This window comes from Hippocampus comes, unplaced genomic scaffold, assembly GCF_001891065.2.
Source record: "Hippocampus comes isolate QL1 unplaced genomic scaffold, H_comes_QL1_v1.1 scaffold118, whole genome shotgun sequence".
Lineage (NCBI taxonomy): Eukaryota > Metazoa > Chordata > Actinopteri > Syngnathiformes > Syngnathidae > Hippocampus > Hippocampus comes.
This window is the reverse complement of record NW_017805461.1, coordinates 1,547,881-1,575,857: the sequence shown is the minus strand read 5'-3', so window position 1 is coordinate 1,575,857 and position 27,977 is coordinate 1,547,881. Positions and strand designations below refer to the sequence as shown.

Here is a 27,977-nt window from a genome sequence, read left to right as displayed (position 1 = left end):
ATTATGTCATAAACCAATTATTTTTACCTATTTTCTTATCACAAAAAATATTCTGCAAAGATTGAATTGAGTGGCAGTCTCTTAACAATAATAGTACCTACATCAATGAGACCACAATGGAGAAGTACACTCAGTTTGGGCATTTATTGTAAGTGTGTATCCTTCTGTAAATGGAGGAAGTGGAATTTCAAACTCCCTTCCTCAGTGCTTCCTCTCCTTACAAGAAATTTGAAGAAATGAACACACTAAATAACACCAAGTGCCAAGTGAGTTCTGCTTATCTGCCTCGGTAATGATTTGAGGAGTTTTTATCACTTTTTGGGAGCATGACGAATATGGACATATCACATTGAAATTCCAAAGAAAACCTTAAAATTAATGAGCCACTGCCGGAACTCGCGGGGAGGGAGAGTTCCTGCTATCTGGATTATGTGGCTCATAGTATTCCAGGGCGGCTGAACTTGTTGGGTTCGACCCTTCTTAATAGAGGTGAATGGAATTTGCCTACCCAATAATGAGGGAGTGCCACAAATATTGAATGAAATGATAAGCCATCATTATTGCGTCCACTCCGTTGCCATGGAGAGAGTGTTTATTCGTGATTGTGTGACAAATGATTCCATTCAATATTCCGCAAAGGAAATGTACGGAGGGTGTACATTTACAAGTGTTTGGTCACCGTGACAACAGCAGGCTTTAGGAAGAACATCAAAACAAATGTTCAAATAGAAAATGAAAAGTGCTGATTTTGGCATTGCTGTAAGGATATTCCCCCATTTGGAATTTCCAGAGTCTTCCTGGAAACAGCAGAGAAACGGGAAATACGGGAGCTTGCCATTGACCTTTCACTTACCCCCCCCACGCTCCTCTCTCTCTCTCTCTCTCTCTCTCTCTCTCTCTCTCTCTCTCTCTCTCTCTCTCTCTCTCTCTCTCTCTCTCTCTCTCATAGACAAAAAGATAGGAAGGCGCTCTCTGATTAAGAGGCGCACACATATCTCTTCTGCACACACACAGTAACTGGAAGTAACATCCTGAAAAAAATGCCTTATCTCAGCGAACAGGGCCTTCTATGTTGACAACAAGAGGAACTCGATTTTTACCGCGATGAAAAAAATAAATCCTGCAACCAAGATAAAACTAAATTTTGTCTGTCAAATAAAACCAGAACCATGACAACATGTTAGAGAAAGTGTAAAAGAGCATATTTCTGCATCAGCAGGATTATACATTTCTCACCAAAACTCAGCTCAGACAAACTCCACTTACCAGCACATCCTAAATAACGGTAGAGAAAATGGTCATAAGATGTATCTGCATTAGGCACGGAGCTGTTGATGTTAGGTAAGCCTAGCCTGACTTAGCTTGCCATCAAAGACTGCACTGCAAACAGAAAAACTTTTCTAGTTTGATTCAGCACACAGAAATAAAATACTTTTGTGTAAAAAGTCCCATGAAATATAGTACAATGTAAATATACAAATGGCATCTCTTCACCGGCAAGCGGTTAAGCACTGCACATTGACCGATACACTGCAACGGGAAAACTGCAAACCTCTATCAGGTTTTGGATCCACTTATAAGATGCTGTGCTGAAATCATGTTTATTGAACCATAAAAACATGGCGTGATTGTCTGGCAAACCAGTTCAGGGTGTACCTGCCCTGGGATAGGCTCCAGCATGCCCCTGACTCCCATGAGGATAAAGCGGTTCTGATACTGGAAGGATGGATTTCTTTTGTATGTATCTGCTCCATTTTCCGTACCTTAGTGAGCATAGTTTGTTTTATTTGTTTGTTTGTTTTATGGACTGATGAGCCAATTCTAACAGAGGGATCTGAACTCTGCCAAGCAACAAGTGGGCAAACAAATCAGATGACCAGGAAAATAAATCTCAACACTTTTGTTAATCTATTTTGGACGATAATATAAAATCACAATCAATCAGGATTTGTATCTAATGTGCTACGTACTTCACTTATTCCGAGTTCCAAATTTTCTGTTCAATGTGGCCTTACTGTAAAAACAATGGCATCATTGATCCAAGGATCTCTCTGCAGGGCCATTAACAGAAATGCGAGATGCGATTCCAACAAAAGAGAGCACAATGACAGAGTTTAGGAGGTTCGGCTGGTTTCTCTCTTTTTTGGCTCTGGGGATCAACACTGCACATTCAGCCCCTGATTTCTCTTGTAAGTACTCTTATGATCATCTATTGTTTTTCAAGTTGAAAGCAGAAAATGGATGAAACTTACACAGAGATAAGCAGTATCAAGTTAACCTTCCAGTTATGTTGCGGGTGCAAAGGAGTAATTTTAAAATTGCAAAAAAAAAAAAAAAAAAAATCCATCTAGAAAAAAAGGTTTTAAATTTGTAATAAAAAAAAATATTTAGGATGAAATGACATTTTTTTGATTTTTTTCTAATTTGTATTCGATGTACATTATCTCTTTTTCATTGTTTTTTCTGGCTTTATTATTGTCCCTTTTTTCATTTCTCATTTCTTTATGTATTTTTAAATTCTATTTTCATTTGGAAATATATCCCAATGCATCATTTATTTGATATATACCGTACACCCAGTACCCACACAGCAGGCATACAGGGGGGCAGAAATTTTTAATTTATCAAATTTCTTTCCTGTCAAAAATACACTCATTCTACACTATATTTCACATATTGTCGCCCTCTTAAAATAATAGCGTATGTCATATTTACACCATATTCTTCTTTTGCCTGAAACATCTCTTCAGGATGCTGGCCACTTCTGCTAAAATCGACTACATACTTAATTTAAATAGATCATTCAGTTCTACCCTGGCCTGAAATAAGATTAATAAATACAATACAGTATAATCAGCATTTGTTTTTCATGTTTTATGGAAAAACAGAAAAAAAATGACTTTGGCCATTGTATTAGGATGGTGATGATATGTCAATCCCCCCTCACACTAACACAAACACGCACAAACACAAACACAATTTATTTCACCTGAATTTAACACGAGCATAAAACGTGGATACATATTTAATCTAGAAATTACAAATCAGGAGAGTTTAAAAAGTCGAAATGAATGCAGATTTTGTGCTCTCAAAGTAACATGATTGTACTTCTTTGGTGTGGCTCATTTCATTTGTATTTTATTGTATTGTGAATATTGTTGTGATTTGACTATTTGTTGAAAAGGTTGCATTGTGTGTGTGTGTGTGTGTGTGTGTGTGTGTGTGTGTGTGTGTGTGTGTGTGTGTGTGTGTGTGTGTGTGCGTGTGTGTGTGTGTGTGTGTTTTCTAGGCCTAATAATAGTTCATTGTGAGCTAGTGCCTGGTACTGCCCAAAATAAACATACACACAAACACGCACACGCTTGTGTATTGTTGTGCATGTCTACATGTGTGGTCAGAGTCCAGTCAGTCTCAGAGCTCCACCCAACGACTGGGACACCGCCACCCATTTGGAAATTGAGATTTCAAATTGTGTTTTTATTTATACTTAATACAGGAAATGAATCATGCAATATAGTCGTTTGTCATCATTGACACACACCATCTTACTAAACCTGAATACTATTTTGAATGGAGTGAGCACTAATATTCTTTCACTTTCCTCCAACAGTGTATCTCCACAGTGTTCTGAAAAACCACACGGCCCATGCTTGCGAAGGGGAAACGCTCACCATCGAATGTCCTGCCAGGACGTCCGTGGCCGTCTTATCAGCCTTCTTTGGACGCCGCGTTCCTCAACACTATTTGTGCCCCAGCCAGAAGACAAATCTAACCGAGGACGCAGAGTGCTCATCTCCAGTCGCTATCAAGGTGATTGTTGTGCCAGTGAGGCACATTCACTGTTATGAGAAAATGATTGTGTTTTGTGTTGTTGTTTGCTTGGGTTTTCTTTTTTTCGATCCAGAAGGTGCTGTCAGAGTGTCAGGATGAGCGGTCCTGTCAAATACCCGTCCTTGGCCCCGTGTTTGGACATGACCCCTGCCCACTCACCAGCAAGTACCTCCTAGTGTACTACAAATGCAGACCAGGTAGGTGGAAAAAAGTCAAGAGGTGTATGGCAAGTTATCCAACTTTGCTACCATGGCTGCAAGAACAAAAACTCAAATGGTTCAAAATTTCGTGTCTGGGGGCAGTATAAAGCAGACATATGGATATGGTACATGGAGAAAGTCCCAGATACTCAATAAGTTGCAGTAGTATTCATCATTTTTCACAGAGAATCAAAAATAATATGCCTGTGAGTATTGTTACATGCCTTGTGTCATCGTTTGTGTTCAAATGTCTGTTGCTCAAAGATGCCATCCATTAGCCAACAATGGTATATTACATAATTGGAACCATTAAGCTCAGCGAAGTTTAAGCAATGTTATTGCTTCTAATCCATAACATGTTATTTTCATTCTTTAATGGGTAGCTTGGGTGTCTTGTTGTGTTTTCAGAGTACTACCGCACAAGACTGGTGTGTGAGAATCAACGCTTGAGGCTGGCATGTAAGAATGACACCATACTGGCCATCTACTCAGCCACCTTTGGACACCTGCTGCATGGAAGCCCCCTGTGTCCTCAGGGAGGGGGCTCGCTGGTGGACATGGGTCAGCAACACTTACAGTACAACAAACCGAGTGGTGTTAATTTTGTCATTGATGACCCAGAGCTCATTGTTTCACTTCTCTTACTCTGAAAACCAGCGGCAGGCTTTTCATTTGATTCTTAATATCACCAATATCACATTGCAATTAAAAAAAAAAAAACACCTAGACAAAAACAAAATATAGAACTACACAACTGTGCCAGATACAACACCTGGAGCAGGTAGAATCAGCTCTGGCCCTGTGAAGATGGATTTTAAATTGGATTAGTTAAAACCAAATTTGTTCGTGATATAGTTGAAGTTAGATTGAACAACATTTCTGATTCTGAAGGCGCTGAAAGCACACAGAAGCTGTCAGGTGTCCGGAATGCTCCGGACAGAATTGGATACCACAAACATAGGCACAGACAAGAGATTTGACTCAAAAATAAATAAATGAAAAAATACATTTCCAAAGATCGCAAGACAAAGTACAATGAAGGACGCTTGAAACAAAAGGACGAGGGAAAATCGAAAACCAAAAACGCTTGCAAAAGGCAAGGAACAAGAAAAACATAAATTGCTTGTCAAACTCAAAGGACAAGAAATTTCAGTACACCAGAATAGAAACCGAAATATAACAACTGTTTATGTGAAAAGATTCTTGGAAAAATGTGGCGAAAGGCTATGATGCAAAATCTTAAACACGCCTAGAAATGTAAGCACTTGAGGACAGAGTCATTAGCAAGGCTAACAAACTGACAGCCAGTTGTCTGTGAAGCAGAGTATATATAGGCAACTGGTAAGGAGGCACAGTTTCAGGTGCGGCTCATGAGGGAACACCCACTCTCTAGCTGGAGATTGAAAAAAACCCCAAAGTAAACAGGACAGGATCATGACAAAATCTAATTGGAAAAAAAATTCAACATCCACGTTCACATATTAGAAGCAGTGCATCATAGAGAAACGTTACCAAACAAAGAGAAAAGCCCAGCCTTTTGGAACTACTTCTGTACTGCACAATGCAAAGGGCTACAAAGGGCAGTTTGACGCACACTTCTGAAATAACAAATACACTCAAATTGCCACATAATAACAATGTTATTATGTGCTTCATTAATAATTAATGATACACATTATACAAAGACATTTGAGGTTGTAAATGTAGGTCAGTGCTTCTGATAAGTGTGCTGACTTCCCACCACTAGTGAAAACACCACAATTGTGCATTTCAGAGTGTTTGTCGCCGTCCGCTCTGAGGAAGGTTTCACGTCGGTGTCACGGCCAAGCGAACTGTTCAGTGCTTGCTGACACTCAAACCTTTGGCGACCCGTGTTTCCCCGGCACCAGGAAACACCTGCGAGTATCCTACACTTGTGGTGAGAAGCCAACTGTCATTTGCTGTATGCTTTAGGTAACTGACACTTGTACATGACGCTTTACCTCCACCAAATGCAAAAGGGTGAGGTAGAATGATGTATTATTTTGATCATTGTTAATATCTATCTATCTATCTATCTATCTATCTATCTATCTATCTATCTATCTATCTATCTAGTTCCCAGGTATCTTTTGGAAGACGTGGGTAGAGGGACAACAGATCCTTTCATGATCTCAGACTACACACACGGTAAGACTGAACTGGAACACCACTACTACTCTGCGGCATTCAAGTTTTTTGGTAGTTCAGATGACTTTGATTGGCATCTGAGCCGAGGCCCCTTTCGCCTGCAGGTGGATGGTACACTGGCCCCACCTACAGGCCTCAAAATGTGCTACTAACCAACTCTCTGGAGATGGTAGAAAAAATGTTGGGTATGTGCACCGATTATGATACAGTACCTGACTGAGTATGCTGTTTATGAAAAAGAAGGGACTAATTCAACATCATTTTATTAATCTATGTGGCTTGCTCACCGTGAGAGCTTGGTAACAGAGTTGTTAAAATATTTATGTTTTTGTATTCTGATTTTTGTCATATGACAGCTGCTTTTTTGAAGGATGTGAAGGAGCTCTGTGATGTAGGAATACCTTATTTAAATACTCCCTTCCCTTCTAAACCCCTCTTTTATGGCCTTTGAAAACTATTTTAAAATGAAACAAATACGTTAAAACACATATATTAAGAGAGAGGAAGAGCAATCGATAACAGAAGACTATTGTTCAGTGTACCCATCCTTGTGTGTTTACAGTAAACAAACCACTCCCCTTTTGTTGTTGTTGTTGGTGGTGTTTTTTTTTTATAAACTAACAAACTCATCTCACGATATACATCACCAATCATAGCCAAAGATGTGATTGTAAAAAATGAGCAGATAGTCACCACTTTGTGTAGGTGTGAAAAACAGTACTGCAGAGGATACAGTATCACTTTCAATAATATTCAGCACAAACCCAGACAAGGTGCAAAACTTCCTGTTTTCGTTCTTATTCTTTCACATTTATAGTGTCAAACAAATTACTGTGCCTCCATCTACTGGTCGAAAGTGCAATTACACCCAGAACAAAGGAGAGTCCAAACAAAATGATCCATTAAACTTGACAAAAACAAGATAGTGATGGTCACACTGTCTTGTGTGAACAAGGAACCTGCGAAAAAGAACAAAAAAAAAAAACATGCAACATCTTTTCAAATGCCAAACACATTTGAAATCCTCGTGGTAAGATCTGCAAGCCGATCTGTTTATATCAGGCTGCATTTGATTTTTGTTTTTTTGGGTGAGGGGGGTTTAGCACTTCCTTGTTTATTTGGTTTTACAGTTGCATGCATCAAATATCTGCCAAAAGTAATTTGAGCTATACCTGCTTTCCTTTTCAGGAGTACCTGAACGAGTGGCTCTGTATTTTGTCTCTGGGATCTGTGCTGGCCTGGTTTTCCTGCTCTGCCTGTTTGGAGTACACTCCACGCTGGTGAAGGACGTGAAGGAGCTCGTGTCAGATCTGCACGATGAGTTGAAAGCACCGAGTCGGCAGCACAAGGACCTCATAGAGGACCTCTACGACGATGATGAACTTTCGCTCTCGGATTTCTCATTGTTTCATCACCTCACTCAGTCATATCGCACAGCGGACGTGCTCGCTGCCCCCATGCTGACTATGGAGATGATCGCACAGGGTGCTGAACACAGTCGAGACCTGCCCAATGGAGACATTTGGCCACATCCAGACACCAACCCTTATGCCATTCATCAGATTACAAATTATAATTAATTTCTCTTTGAACATAATGCTCGAGTCAAACGACCCGTTTTAATGTTTGGCAGCAATAAAAGCACTCTAAATTCATCCCTCCATCCATTTTCTAATCCGCCTATCCTCACAAGCCTGTCTCAGATGTGAGGCTAACCAGCCGACTACCGTGGTGCCCTGGCACTCTACATTCCTCCCTGAAATGTGATGACTTTTCCTAAATGACCCAAAAGAGAAAAAAATATTTGTACAGGTGCTTTAAATTTTCCCATATGTATTTAATCGAATACAAATGGTGGTAATGGTGGAACTCTTAAAATTATAAAACTGTACATGCCATAAATATGTGAATATTTATTGGCAATAGTACTCAACAGGGATCTTGAAACAACCCTCAAAACTGTCTGTATTCCCACCACTTTTGCACAGGGTCCTGCAGAAACATGCAACTGTTGTACTTTGAATCTTGAAACATTTAATGATTTCTTGTCATATATTTTTATTAAGTGTATTCTTCTCAAACAATAGTAACAGTCCTCAAGAGCGAACTTGAAACAGCTCCGACAACTGTCTGTGCTCGCAGCACAATTGTACAGGTTCCCACAGTTTCCCCCATTACCTGCCCCTGTTCAGCAGGTAATAGGGGGAATCTTGAAACAGCAAAAGATATTATTATTATTATTATTATTATCATTATTATTATTGACTTAAATCAAAGAGAATAATACTACATACCCAGATCTGCAGTATATGATAGAGTCACAGTATTTTCAAGATACTGAAGGTATTATAACATAGGGCCTAAATATTGTTGTTTGTGGGTGTTTTCCATGTTCTCAAAGTCTTGTTCTTATTAGGGTTGTGTGTGCGTGGGAGTCTATGCCATCTGGGTGAGCGGAGAGGTACAGCATGGGCTCCCACCACTTTCCCTAATTTCTGTTTGTCATACACGACACTTGATCCTTTCGTCATTTTAGTCATTAAATGATTCATTTTAGGCGTCTCTCACATTCTTATTAAAGACATTAAATAGCTGCTTTTTGCGACACAAATTCATGTCAAGTTCAATTTTTTCTACCACATGTCCTCATTTGGGTCGTGTGTGAAGTGGAGCATTTTCCAGCAGACTTTGGGTAAGAAGTGAAATGCCCCTGTACAAAAAAAGAAAAAAAATCAAGAGGGGAAGTAAAAATAAAGCATGAATGCTTAGACTTAGCATACAAACTTCAAACAGGAAGGCCTGGTCTGAGATTTGAACCTTGAATCTCAAAACTGTGAGTCAGAAGCAGGAATCAAGAAATCCACGATCCTGCCACGTTCACACAGGAAAATTGGAGTTGTCAATGTTTCTTAAAACAAGTACCGTAATCTGCAATCTTACAAGCTGACAAGCATCAAGGTCAATAATAAGGTACTATACACTACTGTACATTATCCACACACAGCTTAGCTGACTAGAATGCATCTGTAGCATTAAACCAGAAAGAATGAAACCATATTGTTTCCAGCCAATACTATGAAATAAGGCGATCGAGTGAGATTCCACTTTTGATGTGAAAGATGCAATGCCAGATAGTCTTTTGATAACCCAAAATAGATTTTTGGGAATGAGAAGAAGTGTGGCAGATAGCATCATGTCTGCCATGTCTTCGCTCGCTACAGACGTACGGACAATGCTGTAATTAATACGTCCTCCTACCTTACTCACATGAAGGTCAGTGTGCCGATTTGGTCTCATCGACCTAATTTCCGAACGCAGACTGTGTGCACAACACCCACAAACCTGCCACCTAGGCCAGCCAAGGATTGCGAAGGGTTGAGAGAAAGAAGATTCTCCTTTGGGCAGTTAGGCTCATCTCCCACTTCTTGCTTGTTAAATATACTCGGCATTGTGTTTGTCTTTAATGTCTCCTCTCCAAATATAAATCACTTCTTGTCCCGGAAAATGTTCCCTGCACTTGTGCTTGTCTGCCTGTTCTTTCTTGTGCAGTTCGACATAACATGCGTAAGTATACGTTTTGTAAAAATTGTGCAATAACAAGTCATTGGCACCTTGTTTGCTGTGTCTGGTCGACCACTTGCAAATTTTTGCTATGCATTATCCCGTTGTTTTTCTTTGTGTCGTCCTTGTTGTCCAATATGTGTCCGTTCTCGATCAGTAAATTACCAATGTTGGACCCATCATAGACGACGTGTTAAAAATGTTGCCATAAAAGGGAAATACAGTACTGCATATCAATACAGATGCATATTTATCAGCTCTTATGCATTTTTTCAAAGCAAAACTAATTAATTACTACCAATAAACCCACACATGCAGGGACGGTGTTTCATGTTAGCCAGGGATGGCTTGTCACTCTCTGGTCACCACCCTGGTCATCCTCACATCTAGGGGAAACTTTTGATATATGTAATTTTTCTATGTTCAAATTGATGCAGTCTTCTTAGATGCCTTCATACTCTGCCATGTTTTTTAAAAATTATTATTGACTGCAGGGCGGCCCAGTGGTCCAGTGGTTCGCGAGTCAACCTCTCAGTGCAGAGGTACCGGGTTCAATTCCAGCTCCGGCCTCCCTGTGTGGAGTTTGCATGTTCTCCCCGGGCCTGCGTGGGCTTTCTCCGGGTACTCCGGTTTCCTCCCACATTCCAAAAACATGCATGGCAGGCTGATTGAACACTCTAAATTGTCCCTAGGTGTGAGTGTGAGCATGGATGCTTTGTTTGTATCTGTGTGCCCTGCGATTGGCTGGCAACCGGTTCAGGGTGTCCCCCGCCGACTGCCCGAAGACAGCTGGGATAGGCTCCAGCACCCCCCGCGACCCTTGTGAGGATAAAGCGGATTGGAAAATGAATGAATGAATGAATGAATTATTAACTGCATCTTGAAAGAACAAATGTACAATTGATCTGAATGCAAACTGTAAAAGAATCTGTCATCAGTTCAAGACATTTAATTCTTACAGCCAACGTCAATCAAAATCATAACTTTCACACTGTAGCAAGCAAGTTATGAGTTCATCAAACCATCACTCATGGTTTCAGGAAATAAAATTCACACATACAGTGTGTATATATATATATATATATATAATCATGTTGAAAATATAATTGATCAACATTGCAATTGAATAAAATTGTTTTGTTTTAAGAAGTATGTGTTTTTTACCATGTACCCAGGCTTTATAGACACCCTGTATAAGACTATCCTTGACTCTGACAGCCTGATGAAGAACACATACTCGTAGGATTCCCAACTCACCTCTCGTATATATATATATATATATATACACACACACACACACGCATACATATATTTAGCCTATGAAATGTTATAAATAATTTTCAGTGTTCTTGCCCTTCACACATGGAATGCGCAATGCAGTGACAATAACACTCTACAATAGCAATCGTGTTATGGCTGTCATTTTCAGTGTTGTATCACTTCTAATATCAATTTTCCAAATGAGGAAACTGGTACACAATTACACAAACCATATTATACTTTAATTTCACAACACTACATTAACAAAGCAAAAGACTGAAATTCATACAGTTTTCAACATTTTACTGTACATCAGTCTGGTCACATTCAGGCGTTACAGATAAGATGCGGATTTTGTAGCACAAATACTTTTTGTAATTTCCCAAGTCTCCACTTTTTGTCCCTCTTCCTTAATTGTGTCAGTGTCGCCAAATATAGACGAATCCCAGCAGCTAGATGTGGTGACCACAGAACCATTATTTTTCAGAGATGGATAAATAGTCATTCTCTACAGTGGATGCAGTCACACGTTGTTAGATGGGTCTGTACATTCTTTTCCAACCACTCCCTTGTCTTTTTCCTTTCCTAGGGAGAAAGAAAAAACTCCAGAAGTCATCTCTTCCTTAACTTCCCCTCCCTTCACACCTGTGATGAGACAACTCTTCTGGCAGTCTGTTTGGCTGCCAGGCAGTATGTTGGGAGAGGGTGAGGGACTTGTAGTCCAGGTGTACAATGCCTCACCCTCCGGGCACGATGGTAGACCCTTGCTGAAGTAGCTGGGGCTCGGGCTGGCCGAAGACGGCAGAGTATGCTGGCTGCCATTCAAGCAGCCGGGGGTGTGGTCATTGGATCCTTTGCGTGAATGTCCAGAGGAGCTGAACGTTGAGGAACGGTAATTATATGAACTCCACGTAGGGCGTTTGCGTTGCTGACACTGGCACCGAAGGATGCGAATGAAGGCCAGTTTAAACTCACGGTTATAGCAAGGGTAGATGATGGGATTCAGGCAGCTGTTGAAGTAGCCCAACCAGAAGATGACCTTAAAGAGTAGGTCAGGTGGGCGCAAGTTCACATTGAAAGAGCCTGCAAAATAAAACAGAGTGAAGCATGTCATTTCATACAGAAACCGCAGGACAGGCCAAATATTAGTCATTGAGTGGCAGTAGATCAGTGATACTCAGCCAGTGTGCTGTGGAATATTGATGTGCTGTCAGAGGTTAAGGCTGTTTTTTACTGCTAATGGTATCTCTGTCCATCTATGTGAGCGATGTATAGGCAGAACAATTAAAATGATCTTCCACTAAGTGGCAGCGTACAAAACTAACCTTTTTTGTGGGACCATTTGTTTGTTGGTATGCTATGAAATTGCTGTAATTCCTTGGAAGTTACAATGTTTCTCTGAAACCTCGTAAATTAAAATTTAAAGTCTGTACATATATATACCTGTATATATACAACAGCACAAGCTGTTTTTATGTATTTACATGAAAATACAATACAATCATCTGGATTTAGTACATGTATCCTGAGCCAGATGCTTTTATTGATTGCAGCCACTTAACAAAATGAAAAAAGAGTCAATTCAGTAGACCATTCAGTGTACTGGTACTTGCATTGTGCAGTGTTTAATTTCAGTGTGGTAGCCCGTTGCACGAAAATGCAACGGGCCACATTGAACTTTTATCACTAATGCACCCCCCACCATGAACATTTATCACTAATGCATCCCCCCGGCCCCTTTTCTTTCGACTATTTATTTCTGTCTGTTGGCAATGCTTCACCGAGATTATCTCACCTCACATAGACAAACTAACTGTTTTATGTTGTGTTTTAGGTTTAGGTCCATGTCACAGTCCAGTTGATGTAACTTTTGTGTTGCCACTGAGTGGGAGCGTTGACATAGAAAGCTGAACAGTGATTTTTCTGAACAATCCATGGATCAATCTCATAGGAATTTGTCGAGACCACACAATGTCCTGCAGTGTTTCCCAACAATGCGTCATGGGAGGAGAGCCACAAGAATGACCTGCAGAAAAATGCTACTCCACTAGATGGCAGAAGGTACAAATAACCTGGGTAGGCTACAGTTGTACAGTGAATCAATGAATCTGATTTCAATTACTATGAGGAAATGCAGACCTATGCAAAAGTGTGTGTTGCATTTGCTGAGTAGTGAATGAAAATTTCTGGCTCTGGCCCAAGATGTAATGGGTTCTTTCATTTGACCTGCTACAAACTTGATACAATAGCCGTCTGGGTAATTTTGCGCAATTTTGCTAACAAATGGAAATAGATGTTTGACCTCAGTAGAAGAGTTGCCAATGGGAGGGTTAACTTAAACGTAAGGCAAATTAATTGAGACATGCACATATAGAGTGGTAGTTGTGCTTTTCTTTCAAGTAAGACACTTTGGTGCACCTCCCTGCATTTTAATCTAATGCAGGCATGTTCACTTTCGGTCCTCGAGGTCCGCTGTCCTGCCCGTTTTAGATGTTTACCTCCTTCAACACACCTGATTCAAATGATCGCCTCATCAGCAAGCTGTGAAGAATCCCAATTCGAACATTACTGATATCAGCTTACTCAACGTAAATTCAATTGTGTCATGTTTCTTCTAACATTCCCCTTGTGAATGCTCGCCCATATTTTGGAAAATATCTCAAAACACCAAACAAAACTAAAATATAAGAAAAAGCACACGCAGGGCCATGTTTCAGTAGACTGGTGCCTATTTGCTCGGCAGTAAAATGGACGGAAACTTAATTTTCGTGCCTGTACAAGCCCAGTGAACCATGTTTGTGCCTGTCTGGCCCTCGCCCCTGACTCGTCCAACAATTTCGGAACAAAAAATAGTTTACGCTGGGCATGAAAACGGGCGCATTGTCATTTTCGTGCAGGGGCAATGGTCTTGTTCAGAGTGTTTGTGAATTTGGTAGACGCACTACGCTTCACTGTGAGTTTCTGGTTTGCCCTCCAGCACATCTGCAAATTTGTAAAGAAGACTAGATTTCAGATTTGCACATAGCAGATCTAACTCACAGTGCAGGTGGTCTAACGAGAATTTGCTCTATTTGATCAAGCAAGCAGACAAATACAGCTCTCCGCGGACATGTGTGTTCAACGTCCTGGTATTCCATCCATCCATCCATCCATTTTCTGATCCGCTTATCCTCACAAGGGTCACGGTGGTGCTGGAGCCAATCCCAGCTGTATTCGGGCAGTACAGCTGGGAACCGGTTGCCAGCCAATCGCAGGACACAGAGACAAACAACCATCCGTGCTCACATTTTGGAATGTGGGAAGAAACCGGAGTACCTGGAGAAACGCCACACAGGCACGGGGGAGAACATACACATCATTCATAAATTTGAAACCCAGCATGAGACAATACCTCTAATTAATGGTCATTATTGGGGGTGGGGAGACACAGATCAAGGGTGCAAGGCGGTCTCCAATTGCCCACGTCACATCCACAAGGGGAGATCTTGCAATTTTCCGAACTATGTCATACACGGACCCCAACAAGTTTATTTCTGTACCGCAATGTCAAGCATGGCATACTCAGGCATACTGCACCTCTGAATCCCTGATTTTTATGCAAATGAGGGATGCCACTTGGATTTTCCTTGAAAAGTCTACTTTCATCCCACATCGGTGCACAAAGACGCAAACGCCCCGTTATGACCAAATCTACCTGTTCAAGGTCTGGCAAAATACCAAATAAAAGAAAACTCCATGAGCACAGTAAGACTGCCCATTGTGCTCGAGTTGCACTCGGCACAAAAATTGGACCCCCAGAGTTAATCCCTTGATGATGGCTTGCATGATATTATGCCTGGCGATGGTTCAAACTATATGTGACTTTCATGGTCTAGTATTAAAAATTGCACAACTTCATGAGTGTTACACTGGATTTAACTTTTGTGCTCCATCAGATTGCACTGATGTCATTCGTATGATGCCCACTGACCCTATTGCTGTGGTTCTCAAGTTCTAACTGTGGGTCCGCAGCCTTGGGGATCTGGAAACAATATCTATATTCTCCAGACCCTCCACTGGCTACCTATCCACTACCACATCCATTACAAACTCTGCCTTCTTACCTCCCAGTGTCTCCATGTTCATGCCCTCATATCCAGTATCTGAGCGAGCTTCTCAGTCCACACGTCTCCACACGGTGTTCCAGCAGGCGTAAAGTTTATGTGACTTTCTGCCACCAAATTATCAGATGCGCAGGCACATGTCAAAGGATCCACCCTCACCAGAAAGCCCAGCAAGGTGCAGATAAATGAACTTTCCAAACAGGCGCAATGAGGCTTGCAACATTAATGAAAATCAGAACACTGCAATTTTTACACACGAGCCCAACTACACCGTCTATGAAAATAGAGCCTAAATTGTAATCTACAAGTCATAATTTTAGGCATTTTACACAGACTTTTTTTTCTTCTTTTATTTTTTTTTCTATAGAATACAGTTATCGCTCACACACTGTAACTACCGGTATTTTTCTTCTTGTGGTGTTACCTTTTCTCTTTTGACAAAAAAAACACTACTTTCTCATTAATAATCACACTTTGCTGTGACACACAGAACGATTTAACCCAAATAAAGATTTATGGAAACATAAGGAATGGCCATTATACAATACACTTCACTTTTTCTACATTTTGTTACAATGCAGCCCTGCACCAAAATACAGATTAAAAAAGTCCCCTTAAAATTCTAGACAACACTGAGCCGTAAAAAAAAAAAAACAAGCACAAAACATATGTTTTCACAAGGATCAATATTTTTATGCACTCTACACACAAAACTGCCGAATTTAGAATCAAGAATTTAGCAGCTAGATTTCATAAACATGCCCTGGTTACAAATAATAAATTTCATAATCTACTTTAATTGAAAGGGACAGAACTATTTTGGCTCTTCGAGGCTGCTTTCCAATAAACCACAACATGATGACATTTATGGAAAATTGGTTTTAACGTCCCGGTAGCTTGTCCTATCAACCGTACAGCCCCATGACCCGTGGCCAATTTTACTCTTCATTGCTTTGTGACACGCTCGTTAGGTTTCCTCCTTCTCTATAATGTTTCTATTACCTTTGGAGCACACAGAAATGAACACAGATGCAAAGAATATTTCTTCCAAAAATGCGTTTGTACAGATAAAATTGATTCACACGTTCAACTGTTTCTGTCACATTCTGAGGCGCAGTGCTTGCAGCATTAAAGGCAAGACTTTCACAGGACATTAGTGCCTGTTTTGGGTGTTAAAGAGCTGCGGGGTTGGTGTGATGTGAAGTAACACATGCAGGCTATACCCTGAGGACTAATGATTCCTCTCCCAATAATGAGAAATATACCGCTCATTGAAAGTAAATATAGAAATATAATTTCCTCGGTATGATATGTTCAAAATGCTTTATTAGTGGAGCTGTTTTCCACTTGGAGTGGAGTCTGACTACAAAAGAAAAATAATTTTGCATACACTGTTTTGCTTTGTCCTTTTTGTCAAGACTTTGTTGTTGATTCAGTTCCATATAATGATGATGCACAGAGTGGATGACTGGTTAGCACGTCCGCCTCACAGTATAGTATAGTATAGTGTAGTATAGTATAGTATAGTATAGTATAGTATAGTATAGTATAGTATAGTATAGTATAGTATAGTATAGTATAGTGTAGTATAGAGGACCAGGGCTCAATTACGGGCGCTGGCCTTACTGTGTGGAGTTTGCATGTTCTCCCTGTTACTCCAGTTTCCTCCCAAATGCCAAAAACACCAGATTAATTGGACAATCTATATTGTCCCTCGTAGTTGTGAGTGTGAATGGATGTTTGTTGATGTGTGCCCTACGATTGGCTGGCAACCAGCTGTGGGTGTACCCTACTGACTTCTTGAAGAGGGCTGGGATAGGCTGCAGCGCACCTCGTGAGAATAAGCGGTGGATGGATTAAAGTGACATAATAGTGTTCGACATAAATGTGTCTCAGTGAACACGAGAGCAATTTTCTGAATTTTGATGATAATAAGACTCATCTGTGGTTGAATTCTTGTGAATTAGAACAACATAGTGAGCATTAGACTTTCATGCGTGCACGCATTTTGTTGCATCAATTGCATTTGTAAGAAAAATGACTATTTTGTGAGTGCACATGAACAAGTCTCATTTGCAATCAATTGGCTATGTTGTTCCAATATGCCATAGAAACTATTGACTGTAAAACGAAAATAGGTTTTCTGACAAATCTGGTTGTTTGTGTATATCCATTTATGTTGAGTCTAAGTGAGGGTGTTTAATTTAAAATTGCCTGAAGTAACGCTTACTTTTTCTTTAGAATACTGAGATTTGTAAACCAAATGTTGCTCCAGGTTATTGCCATAAAGGACATCGCACTAATTCAAAATTTGATAAGACTCGACTTTTGGCTCCGAGATTATAAATATTTCAGCTTTTTTGACAGCTAAGTAAAATACAGTGAATGACTCATTAAAGGGATTTTTTTCCCCCCTTCAATAATTTCATATCAAGGTCAACAGTCAGACAGCGGTACTGGTTAGTGGTATCTGAAGTCTGAACAAAAAGACAGAGTTGTCTGCAGCACAGTAACATAATCACTCAAATGTCACATGATCCAGAAGGATTTGTGAAATGTAGTCCAATCAAACCGATACACAGGTTGAACCAATGCAAATGTGATGTAATGCAATTCTCACAAACAGTACTTAAACAACTAAATATTTGTTCAGTGGTTCATAGGAAAGCAAACACTTCAAGCATTTTATCCAATAACTGCCTGAGCTTGTAAAGCAAAGTGCAGACATGCTCATACTTATTTCTTTCTCCTTCCTTCGCTTTTTGTAAAAAAAGAACACATTTGATCCATTTTTTTTCTTCATGGTTTCATTAAAAATTGAACATTTGTGTATGACTCGAGTCTTAACAGCACAATATGTGAATGAGCTGCAAGATTGTTTGTACAGCCTTAGTTTCATCCAAGTTTAAAGTGGTCATGATGTCAAAACGTTTGATGCCTTGTCACACTTAATCAGTATGCTCCACCAGAGATGGTACTGAGAAATGCTCTCAGACTTTGTTTTTGGCAGTTGGTTGGTCAGTGTTATGTAAACAGTCTCCTCTTGTCCCCTGACTGTGTGCTCCGTGAAACCACTCTCATCTTGAAATCACAACTTGAGTATTTGTTTCGTACTTTTAGCTTCTGACAATGAATGGAGGCTAAGTAATCCCTGCTCTGGGACATAGCTATGGGAACCTGTGGAAGCTACATTGGCCTTATATGACCGCAGTGAATTACAGCACATGTGGAACTTACATGTTTACAAGCATAACACAGTGCTACGCTAGGTCAATGACCTAATTTTATACAATCTTGGATATGTTAGTCTTGGAATGCTTGTTACCCTCATTTTGTTGAGTGTGCACTTGTGCATGCGCCTATTTTAAATAACAACTTGATATACAGTACATTTAAGGCCAAATGATTTATCCCCTGGCAAGCCTTTGCATTAATTAAGTGAATTTGTACTTGTTGAGTGAGAAAATTTAGCCGGAAATTACAAAACTGGCAATAGACTGTAAGATGACAAGTGTCATGGTTTCCATCTGTTTCTGTTTGTTTGCCGACTTCTTCTTGTCAGATTATTCACCTTGTTCACGACTTACGTACCAAGTACAATTTTCTAGACACTCATGATATTGTTGATTCCACTCTTGTTCATAGTATAGTTTGATCTTAGTAGTATATTTAAGTTATTTAGTCGTTGTGCCATTTTTTTTTGTTGTTTCATGATTGGATTTTCTTGTCTTTTCTTGACAATGATTTATGTTGTTTATTCCTTCCCAGTTGCAACCCCTTTTTGTTATTTACAATTTATCCTGGCTCTGTGTTCCAGTAACTTAATTTGTCCTTTGTCGGTCTTGCGCTTATTGTAAATAAACATTTTTTGTAAAAGACCTTTATCCTTGTTTTTCAGCATTGGGTTTTGCTGCCATTCAACATCATTTCATAGTTTAATAACGTAACTTGCGCAAACAATCTCAAATTTTCACGAAATGTATGAAAAGTAGCACGATTGGCTGGCAACCAGTTCAGGGTGTACCCCGCCTACTGGCTGGGATAGGCTCCAGCATGCCCTGCGACCCTTGTGACCATAAACGGATCAGAAAATGGATGGATGGATGGATGGATGGATGGATGGATGGATGGATGGATGGATGGATGGATTAAAAGCAAGTTAATAAAATTAAGGTTTGATGTGAGTTTAATGTTTTATTTTGGGAAGAATGACATTCACGAGCAATGGGATGACATTTTGTGTGTTAGAAAATGGTTAAACACAGTCAAACAAGGGTGTGTAACATGCGTTTTTGAGGAACGTCAATAAAAATACACCAACTGGGAAAGCCCATTTGGACATGCAAAAAAGAAATTGTGTTACAGGCAGTGCACATATTGAACAATGGTCGAGATTTCTGAAATTCTTTTTAGAATCTATACATCCTTGATATGTTGTTTGAATTGTGATAAATACGGTGCAATTTATTTTCAACATGAAACTCACATAATGCCATTTGCCATGTCATATATTCAGATTTAAAATGATGTCAAATATTGTAGAATTACACTGGGTTTTTTTTCTCTCAATTGTCAGCCACATCAGAGAGCTTTGGCGGTGTCCACAAAAAACAGTCAGAGGCCACAGAGTCTAATTCCCTGAGCATTATTCTTGCATTTGCTAATTTACTCAGTAGCTTACGGAATACTCTGTAGTGCTAATGAGGTCCTGGCAAACCGTGAAGATTTTTCAAACTCTTGCAAACAATGACTGTCCCAAAATGAGATTCGAATGAGTTTGAGCAATCACTTAATAATACAACTTTACTCAACACATTGTTCATTGAAACAATTTTACATCTTTAAAGCACATTGAAGAGACCATGTGGTGGTCCAAAAGTGAACTAGTCCATGTCAACAAGTCCAAAAAATAAATAAATGAGATCCAATACAAGGACTATATCGGACATTCAAATGTCAGCTTCATGATATTAATGCATCCATCCATTTTCGGAACTGCTTTATCCTCACAAGGGTTGTGCAGCGTGCTGGAGCCTATCAGCTTCATAATATGTCTCATTCATGTGGTCCCGTGTAGAACTGCATTGCATCATCCAGACAGGCGTTTGTAATATTTTGCTATGTGGCGAATTGAACATTATTATCTATCTTTCATCATTATAATACGAAAAACAACTCAATAAATGTGCCCTGTTCACCAGATGTGTGAGTTGGTCTGGAGAACTTTGGCAAGAAATACAGTGAGGGTACAAATTTTGAATAGACTTTTCCATCATAAACTATGCAGAATATCACCCGCACGCACGCACGCACGCACGCACGCACGCACGCACGCACGCACGCACGCACGCACGCACGCACGCACGCACGCACGCACGCGCGCACACACACACACACACACGCGCGCGCGAACAAAAGCGTACCCAAAAATGGAAAATTACGCTCACAAGTAAATAAAATGTTATCTTGTTATTCAAGTTTTTGGGTGAGTGTGATAGGCAAATGTTATTTTTGGTCGATGTGGCAAATCCAAAGTACAGAAATGAAAAATGTATGCTGCAAGACCAAGAAAAACGTATCATTTGGATTCCACAGTATAAACCACAAACAGAAAAAAATAAAAATAAATCAAGTCTGACGACGAGAACTCACCAATGGGCAGGGCGAGGAAGAAGGGCAGCCAACAAAGTGTAAACATGCCCACCACAACTCCCAAAGTCTTCGCCGCTTTCTTCTCCCTTGAGAATTTGAGCAGTTTGACGGTGAGGGAGCTTCTGGCCTGATGTCCGCGGCCCTTGCTGCCGCAAGCTGCCGGCTCGTCGTGCCCCTGAGAGCCCTTGTGGATCCTTAGGGTCAGCTCGCCGGAGTTCATCCTCTCGCGCATGACCCCGGCCTCCAGGTTCTTGGTGGTCCGTTTGGCCACGATATACACCCGACAGTACATGGCCAGAATGACGACCAGAGGGATGTAGAAGGAGCCGAGGGAGGAGAAGAGCGCGTAAAAGGGCTCCTCGGTGATGGGGCACACGGTGTCGTCCGGCGACGGCGGCTGTTTCCATCCGAGCAGGGGTCCGATGGAGATGACCACAGAGAGCACCCACACCCCGAGCATGGCAAGCAGTGCCCGCTTTTCCGTCACGATGCCCGGGTACTGCAGCGGGTGACTCACGCCGATGTAGCGGTCGATGGAGATGACGCACAGGCTCATGATGGACGCGGTGCAACACAGCACGTCCACCGCCGCCCAGATGTCACAAAAGATTCTGCCGAACACCCAGTAGTCGAGGATCTCCAGGGTGGCCGACACCGGCAACACCGTGGTGCCCAGCAGCAGGTCGGCGATGGCCAAGTTGATGATGAAGTAGTTGGTCGGGGTGCGCAGGTGCCTGTTGCACACCACCGAGAGGATGACGAGGATGTTCCCCGCGATGGCAAACACGATGAAAGCACCCAGCACCAAGCCGAGCGGGATGGCCCGGCGAAGGTCCACTTCGGCGGGTTCTGTGCGGTTGCCCCCCGAGCTCTCATTTCCCCATAAATGAGTGACATTGTCAGTGCTCATGCTCATTTTGACCGAACGGCTCCTCCATAGCAGGCTTCACATGTCCGGCGTGGCTCGCTGCAACTCACCCAACTTGCATAGTTGAAATGCTCGCGTGAAATGCTCGCGTGAAGCGTCGTTCCCCTTTCTGCTGCAGTCCGACTGCTCGGTAGACAAGTGAGCGGGATGCGCGGTGGGGGGAGCCAGCATGTCACCCACTCAGCCAACGCATCACTCCGGCATGATGCCGAACACAAGAAGTTCGAGGAAACTTTCAAGGATGTTTAGTGTAGTGCCCCCACATGCCCCTCTATGTGTGCATCCCCATTGTGGGAGGGGGCTTGATCCAAATAGCACAGAAATGTAACTGGTGTCCTAACTGCAATTGCCTGTTTCAGGCCCTAGCTTGCAAAAATACAATGAGAAGATTTATCAACCTTTATTAATTTTTATTTTTAAAAAATTATACTGCACACCAACAACACAAATGTCACCAAAAAATGATACATAGTTTAAATGCCATTTATTAAAGAGCATTTTGTATTTTTGACTATCAATATGTGTCATGGGCACACATAGCCTACAAAGTAAATATATGAGACAAGTGATGATCTGTCACACACTTAAATGTTTTGCTGTCATCAACACGAATATTATCAAAGTTGAGTCACAGTCAATTAAGTGACATCATTGATATTTTTCCAGCACAGTACAGTGGTCCCCAACTTTGCAAGGCAAGTTTATTTGTAGAGCACAAATCAGACACAAGGCAATACAACATGTTTTATTACAGTTACATTACATGACATTACAAGAAGACAAATAAAATCGTTGCATAAAACCTAAAAATGATCCTTGCGTTAATTTTAGTTTTGCTTTATTTATCTTGTGTAACGGTCAGTGTAGCATCGGTTGAAATAATGAAACTTTACTTGTGGTCTAAATGTTCCTTTTAACTCCTTTTGGCTTGTATAAACCTCTTACATCAAGACAAACATGACGCCATGAGTCACGAGCCTTTAACAATTATCTCCATGCATGTAAAGTGTAATTCATTAAACGCAAATCCTAATCACAAACATCCATCTATAGACAAATAAACACAATTATTTACTTTGTTGACACTTTCAACGAGGCTAAGTATTTTTAAAATGTTAAATTTTTCGTCTGTGAATCTGTTTTACCTCTTCAGAATCGTCTTGATATACGCTGTCAATTTAGCGTCCAATCTGCTGTTCTCCATATGCCTATTCCGTTGAAGTAAGACTTACACCTGAACAGCAGGTTAGAAAAAAATAATCATAAGGGACAGTTTTATAAATTTGTATTGTATTTGACAATAAAACCATTGTGCTTTACAGTCAGGGTCAGAGTAAATAAAAGCCACGTGAAAGCTAAAGTCCTCTTCTTTTGGTGATATGCAAGGGAGCAGTGACATATTTAATGAGAAATATTAATTGTTGCTACCGCCGCTGATGAAAACAGTGAACTTCTCGAGCAGCAATTTGGGCAAAGCTAGCAATGTTCTTGGCCAGGAGTGTTAGGTGCTCAGGGCATTGTGAGCATGTGTGTTATCATGCGGAAGCAGTGCTGACAAAAAAAAAAGGAATTAATTAAGTCAAAGCCGACTGGTTACTGTGTTGGCCTCACAGTGCAGAGGTGCAGGGTTTGATTCCGGCTCTGGCCTTCCTGTGTGGACTTTACATGTTCTCCCCGTGCCTGCGTGTGTTTTCTCCGGGTACTCCGGTTTCCTCCCACATTCCAAAAACATGCATGGCAGGCTGATTGAACACTCTAAATTGTCCCTAAGTGGGAGCGTGGATGGTTGTTTGTCTATGTGTGCGCTGCGATTGGCTGGCAACCGGTTCAGGGTGGCCCCCGCCTATTGCCCGAAGACAGCTGGAATAGGCTGCAGCACGCCCCGCGACCCTTGTGAGGATAAAGCGGATCAGAAAATGGATGGATGGATGGATGGATGAATATAAGTCAAGTTTAAATAATACAATGCATTTCTCAGTGAAGGAAACACATATGTACATTTAGATATCGAAATTGTCAGGGTATGACCTTTTACACAGTAGTTTGTCATTTTTGTTTAATCCATGTAACATTAATAAACTTGATCAAGCAACATTCTATTTTCATGTTTTTTTTTCTTGGAATATGAGAAAGTGTATTATTTGAACCACTCACATTTAAGGGACAGTCCCTCCAACTTGAGTAAGTGAAGTTTTATTTTAGCTCTAAGTGGCTCCCCATGATATAAAGTAAACATTTGCTTGAGTCCTTTCCAGATCCTCTTCATTGACCCTTTTTGGCTTCATCCTCCGTGGATACGTGCCTTACTTGCTGTGAAAAGTTAAAGGTGAGAGGTAAGACTATGTCTTTGACCTTGCAACCATATGGTCAATGCAATGAATGCGGGTAATTTGGTGAGAGAATGCATTTTTACGATAAAAAGCTGCAAAAGCATATCTTCATACACATTTTCTACAGTTAACCCTTACAGGAGAAAGTGAGTGCATCGCTGCTATTTAAACCGTATGCAGTATGTTTTTTGGTTTTTCTCCCTAGAATAAACGTCTGAATGCCAGCTGGTAACAGAGCCTGCTTGCACACAAATAGATAGCAGCCCACCTGGATGAGTGGGCTTATGGTGGAGTCTACATACAACAGGGTGTCCATAAAGTCTAGGGACACGGTAAAACACACACACACTTCTTAAAAACAAAACACTTTTATTTGTAGTGTTGATAAAGCATATTTTCAATATGATTTCCATAATTTTCAACGCATAGTTTGATGTAATTTGCAAAATTCAGGTGAACTCAATGGAATAGGTTTGCATTGCTGTCGATTTTAGCACATTGGCTGGTTATGCATTCTCTCATGTGGTTTAAATCTGTAATCTTCATCGAGTACAACCTCTTTTAGGATACACCAGAAAAAAAAAATAAAGGGGAGAAAGGTCTGGTAAATATGACATTCCCGATGTACCCAGACTTTGTGGATACCCTGTGCAACAGCCGTTCTTGTGTCATGTGCTCAGATTCAAAAACTCATTTGCTTGGAAATAATCCAAAAATGTCAGAAAAAAATGATCATGATATCATTTATAGATCTATGACTGTTGCGGCAACAGGTGGATGTGCAAGTTTACTGTACCTTGTGCCGTAGAATGGAAGAGTATTTAATTGTTATGCATTGAACTAAATGTCATTTCCATTTGAAAAGAGCAAAGATGTACTTTGATTCATAACTCATCATTTTCAACATAAAAGCGAAATGTTTTCATTTCCTGTGGTGCCCCTGAGGATCTGCCACTGTACACTAGTGCACCACAGCACCCAGATTGGGAATAACTGGTTTAATATGAGTGTAACATGTCAAGTGGTTACATTACATGACCGAATGGAAACAGTCAACTGGCAATATGGTGCCTTCTCCCCTGACAGAACTGCAAGTCCAGTTCTTTCATTACCAGTATTTATGTTGGCCAAAAGGGGTTTGGAGCCAATAATGGTCATGAGACATCACTTACATTTGATAAAGCTCTTCTGTGGCTTTTGGCTGACCTTACCTCAGATAATCACTCCTGCACAATCAATATGTTGGAGCAGCTTGTTTTGACAAAGTAGCCGTGTGAGAGTGTAGTTAGTTGATGAGCTAGGGGGTTCCGGTGGAGGGGAATTTTGTGGCTGCGGGCGGCCTCTGGCTTGAGTCCAATGGCCTCAACACAATGCTGCTGAGTAGACTCCTCAGCGGAGCATTAAGTTGATTGTTTCCGAGGATTTGCGAGGACAGTGACACTTGTGACTTCAACATCCAAGTTGTGAGTGTGTGTGTCTTCGGTAACCCATTGTATGTCATAAAATGTGTTCTCCTACAATTGAGGCACAGTGAAAAGCAGGCGAAGGTGTGGGTTTTAGAAATAGTCAGTAAAAAAAGGGCTTGGTGAAAAATACTGATGAGGGCTTTATTATTGAGGGAAGCCAAATGAAGAAGTAGTAACAAGTTAAAGTAACAGGTAAATGAATCTTGCCAATTAACTATGGAAAATCAGTTATCCAAATATTTTTGAGCCAAGGCAAATGTACTCACAAAAGGCGAATGATAACAACTCTGGCATTTTCTAACATTTTCCACACCAAACGTCACACCTGTTGAGATAAATGATAGTGTTTTAGCTTCCTTTGTTCCTTGAGTTGTTCATTCGTTGATTTGATGGGACATAAAAAAATACTGGAGCAATCAGAAGCTATGTGCAGTTGGAGTGTACTTTCATCTGCTCCATGACTTTGCCTTAGACCTTCAAGAAGATTAACAGGGGACACCTTGAATGAAATGTACAGTCCATGCATCATGTATCAATTGAAGCATGGGCCTGTGTTTTCAGAACTAGATATAACTATTTTCGATCAAACTCTGGAAACAGTGCATGGGAGCAGTGGTGGTTTAGTCCTGGCTGAGAGCGCTTTGGCTCACTGGAGTGTTTGAAAACCTCAGTGAAAAAAAAACCCCACAGTCATCGTGATAAGTTTTAGTAGTGACACACATTTCATGTTTTAGTAACTTTGCTGCTTCAGCTTTCATATTTGGGATTTGCATTGCTTGACCTAGTTTTTTTGTCATGAACAGATTCATCTGAATTCATTTTCTAAAGCATGGCCCTGGGACAACTTTTTAAATACCAGATTTTTGCAGATGTTTGATTTATTTTCCCACAAGGGTCTTTCAGAAAAGGGCTCTGCGTATGAAATGCATGTAAAATATTCTTTCAAAATGCTGAGGCAGACGAATTTAATGACTGTACAGACAGACCAAGTAGTAAAAATGTGGACTGGCTGTTGGACGCATACTAGGGATCATTTCCAATATTCCATTTTTTATTCATGCAAAATGATGTTGCCAAAATGTCTCTCTTGAAAAAAATGAAAAATTCACAAAAATCACACTTAAAAAGTAATATTTGTGATGTAATACCTTGAAAATCCATTCATGAAACATACAGAAGTAAGTCAGGACCTTAACTGCTTTGAAATGTCGCCAAAATATAATCGCATGCAGCCAGAGAGACATTGAAGTTGCAGGAAAAGTGTGCAGTATTAGTAATATAATGCTTTAATATTCATACAAATTAATATTAACATGATCATAAAAATGCTTATTAAGAAAAAGGCTCGAGTTGTTGCGTCTGAAGACTTATTACTTGCAGTGGCGTAAACGCCACCAATTTGTGAGAAACTAGCAGACTCAAGTAGAGAGAAGTTTTCCAATAGTTCTGTGTTACGTGAGCTTGAACCCTATTTTTTTTTTTCTTCAGAAAATGTTTGTTCTTTTTTATACGTCTGTTTTGATGGAGTATTTCTTTCACTGTATCACAACTACACAAGCACATTTTTGACGCATTTGTTTGGGCAAAGAGATACCAGCAGATTGTCTTTGTTGCCTAAAAACAATTCAGACCCAAAAATAGGAAGATCACGTAAGCCAAAGCTTAAATAAATGAAGGTTGACCCGCTTGCGCAGTCTGTTAAAATCGACCTGTTTCATTGATGAGTTCCTTCTTTATATTCAAATGTACACAGCCTAGTCGATAGTCATTCTTGTTTTAATCTTTTTCGCCTTGACCTGCCAAAACACATCAAGCAGTGCTTGCAAGTTTTCCGTGATTATATTTTGGATCATTCAAGTCAGCTCTCTGATAACAACGTTCCAGTTGTTGCATCCAAACTCTTGGATTACAGTGAGGGCAAAGTGTTCAGTATAAACTGTATGTTTCAGTTTGCTTTCACTCAGAAATATTAGTTGCCTTCCCCCCCCCCCCCCCCCCAAAAAAAAAAAAGCAACCCAGCTGTGGTTTGGTTGGTGTTTGTTCAAGTGGGAGGTCATTGGCCCGGCAACAGTTTCCAACAAATTCCAAGGAGCTGGAACATCCTGTGTCATTTAACTGAACTCAGTCTGAAGATCATGGAGCTGAAAACTGTCTTTGCGCACCCCTTAAAAATACTGTTAATTCTTATACTGACACGCAAATGGGATTATCGACAGTCCTGGGCTCCGGCCTTCCTGTGTGGAGTTTGCCAGTTCTCCCCGTGCCTGCGTGGGTTTTCTCCGGGTACTCCGGTTTCCTCCCACATTCCAAAAATATGCGTGACAGGTTAATGGAACATTCTAAATTGTCTTTGGGTGTGACTTTTAGTGTGAATAGTTGTTTTGCCGATGTGTGCCGTGTGATTGGCTGGCGACCAGTTCAGGGTTGAACCCGCCTACTGCCCAAGCTGGGATAGGCTCGTGCACACCCCGTGACCC

General features: G+C 40.7%; 2 protein-coding genes across 4 annotated transcripts; one reads left to right on the top strand and one right to left on the bottom strand.

The window, feature by feature from the left end:
- The first annotated feature begins 60 nt into the window (after positions 1–60).
- On the top strand, positions 61–8,923 carry LOC109518813 (protein eva-1 homolog C). Of its 3 annotated transcripts, XM_019874901.1 has the most exons (9): positions 61–266; positions 2,058–2,189; positions 3,611–3,810; positions 3,905–4,028; positions 4,440–4,592; positions 5,806–5,949; positions 6,129–6,200; positions 6,305–6,385; positions 7,389–8,923. In XM_019874901.1, exons 2-9 carry the CDS (start codon positions 2,072–2,074, stop codon positions 7,778–7,780), a joined length of 1,284 nt encoding a protein of 427 aa, XP_019730460.1. In that variant the 5' UTR covers positions 61–266; positions 2,058–2,071; the 3' UTR covers positions 7,781–8,923. The 3 variants fall into 3 exon arrangements, with proteins under 3 accessions (XP_019730460.1, XP_019730463.1, XP_019730461.1); XM_019874904.1 differs by lacking the exon at positions 6,305–6,385 and having other exon boundaries at positions 70–266; XM_019874902.1 differs by lacking the exon at positions 61–266 and having other exon boundaries at positions 1,954–2,189.
- Positions 8,924–11,244: 2,321 nt separating this feature from the next.
- On the bottom strand, positions 11,245–21,936 carry LOC109518810 (alpha-1A adrenergic receptor-like). The gene is made up of 2 exons (XM_019874899.1): positions 20,777–21,936; positions 11,245–12,104 (listed from the first exon to the last, which is right to left on the bottom strand). Exons 1-2 carry the CDS (start codon positions 21,690–21,692, stop codon positions 11,545–11,547), a joined length of 1,476 nt encoding a protein of 491 aa, XP_019730458.1. The 5' UTR covers positions 21,693–21,936; the 3' UTR covers positions 11,245–11,544.
- Positions 21,937–27,977: the final 6,041 nt, after the last annotated feature.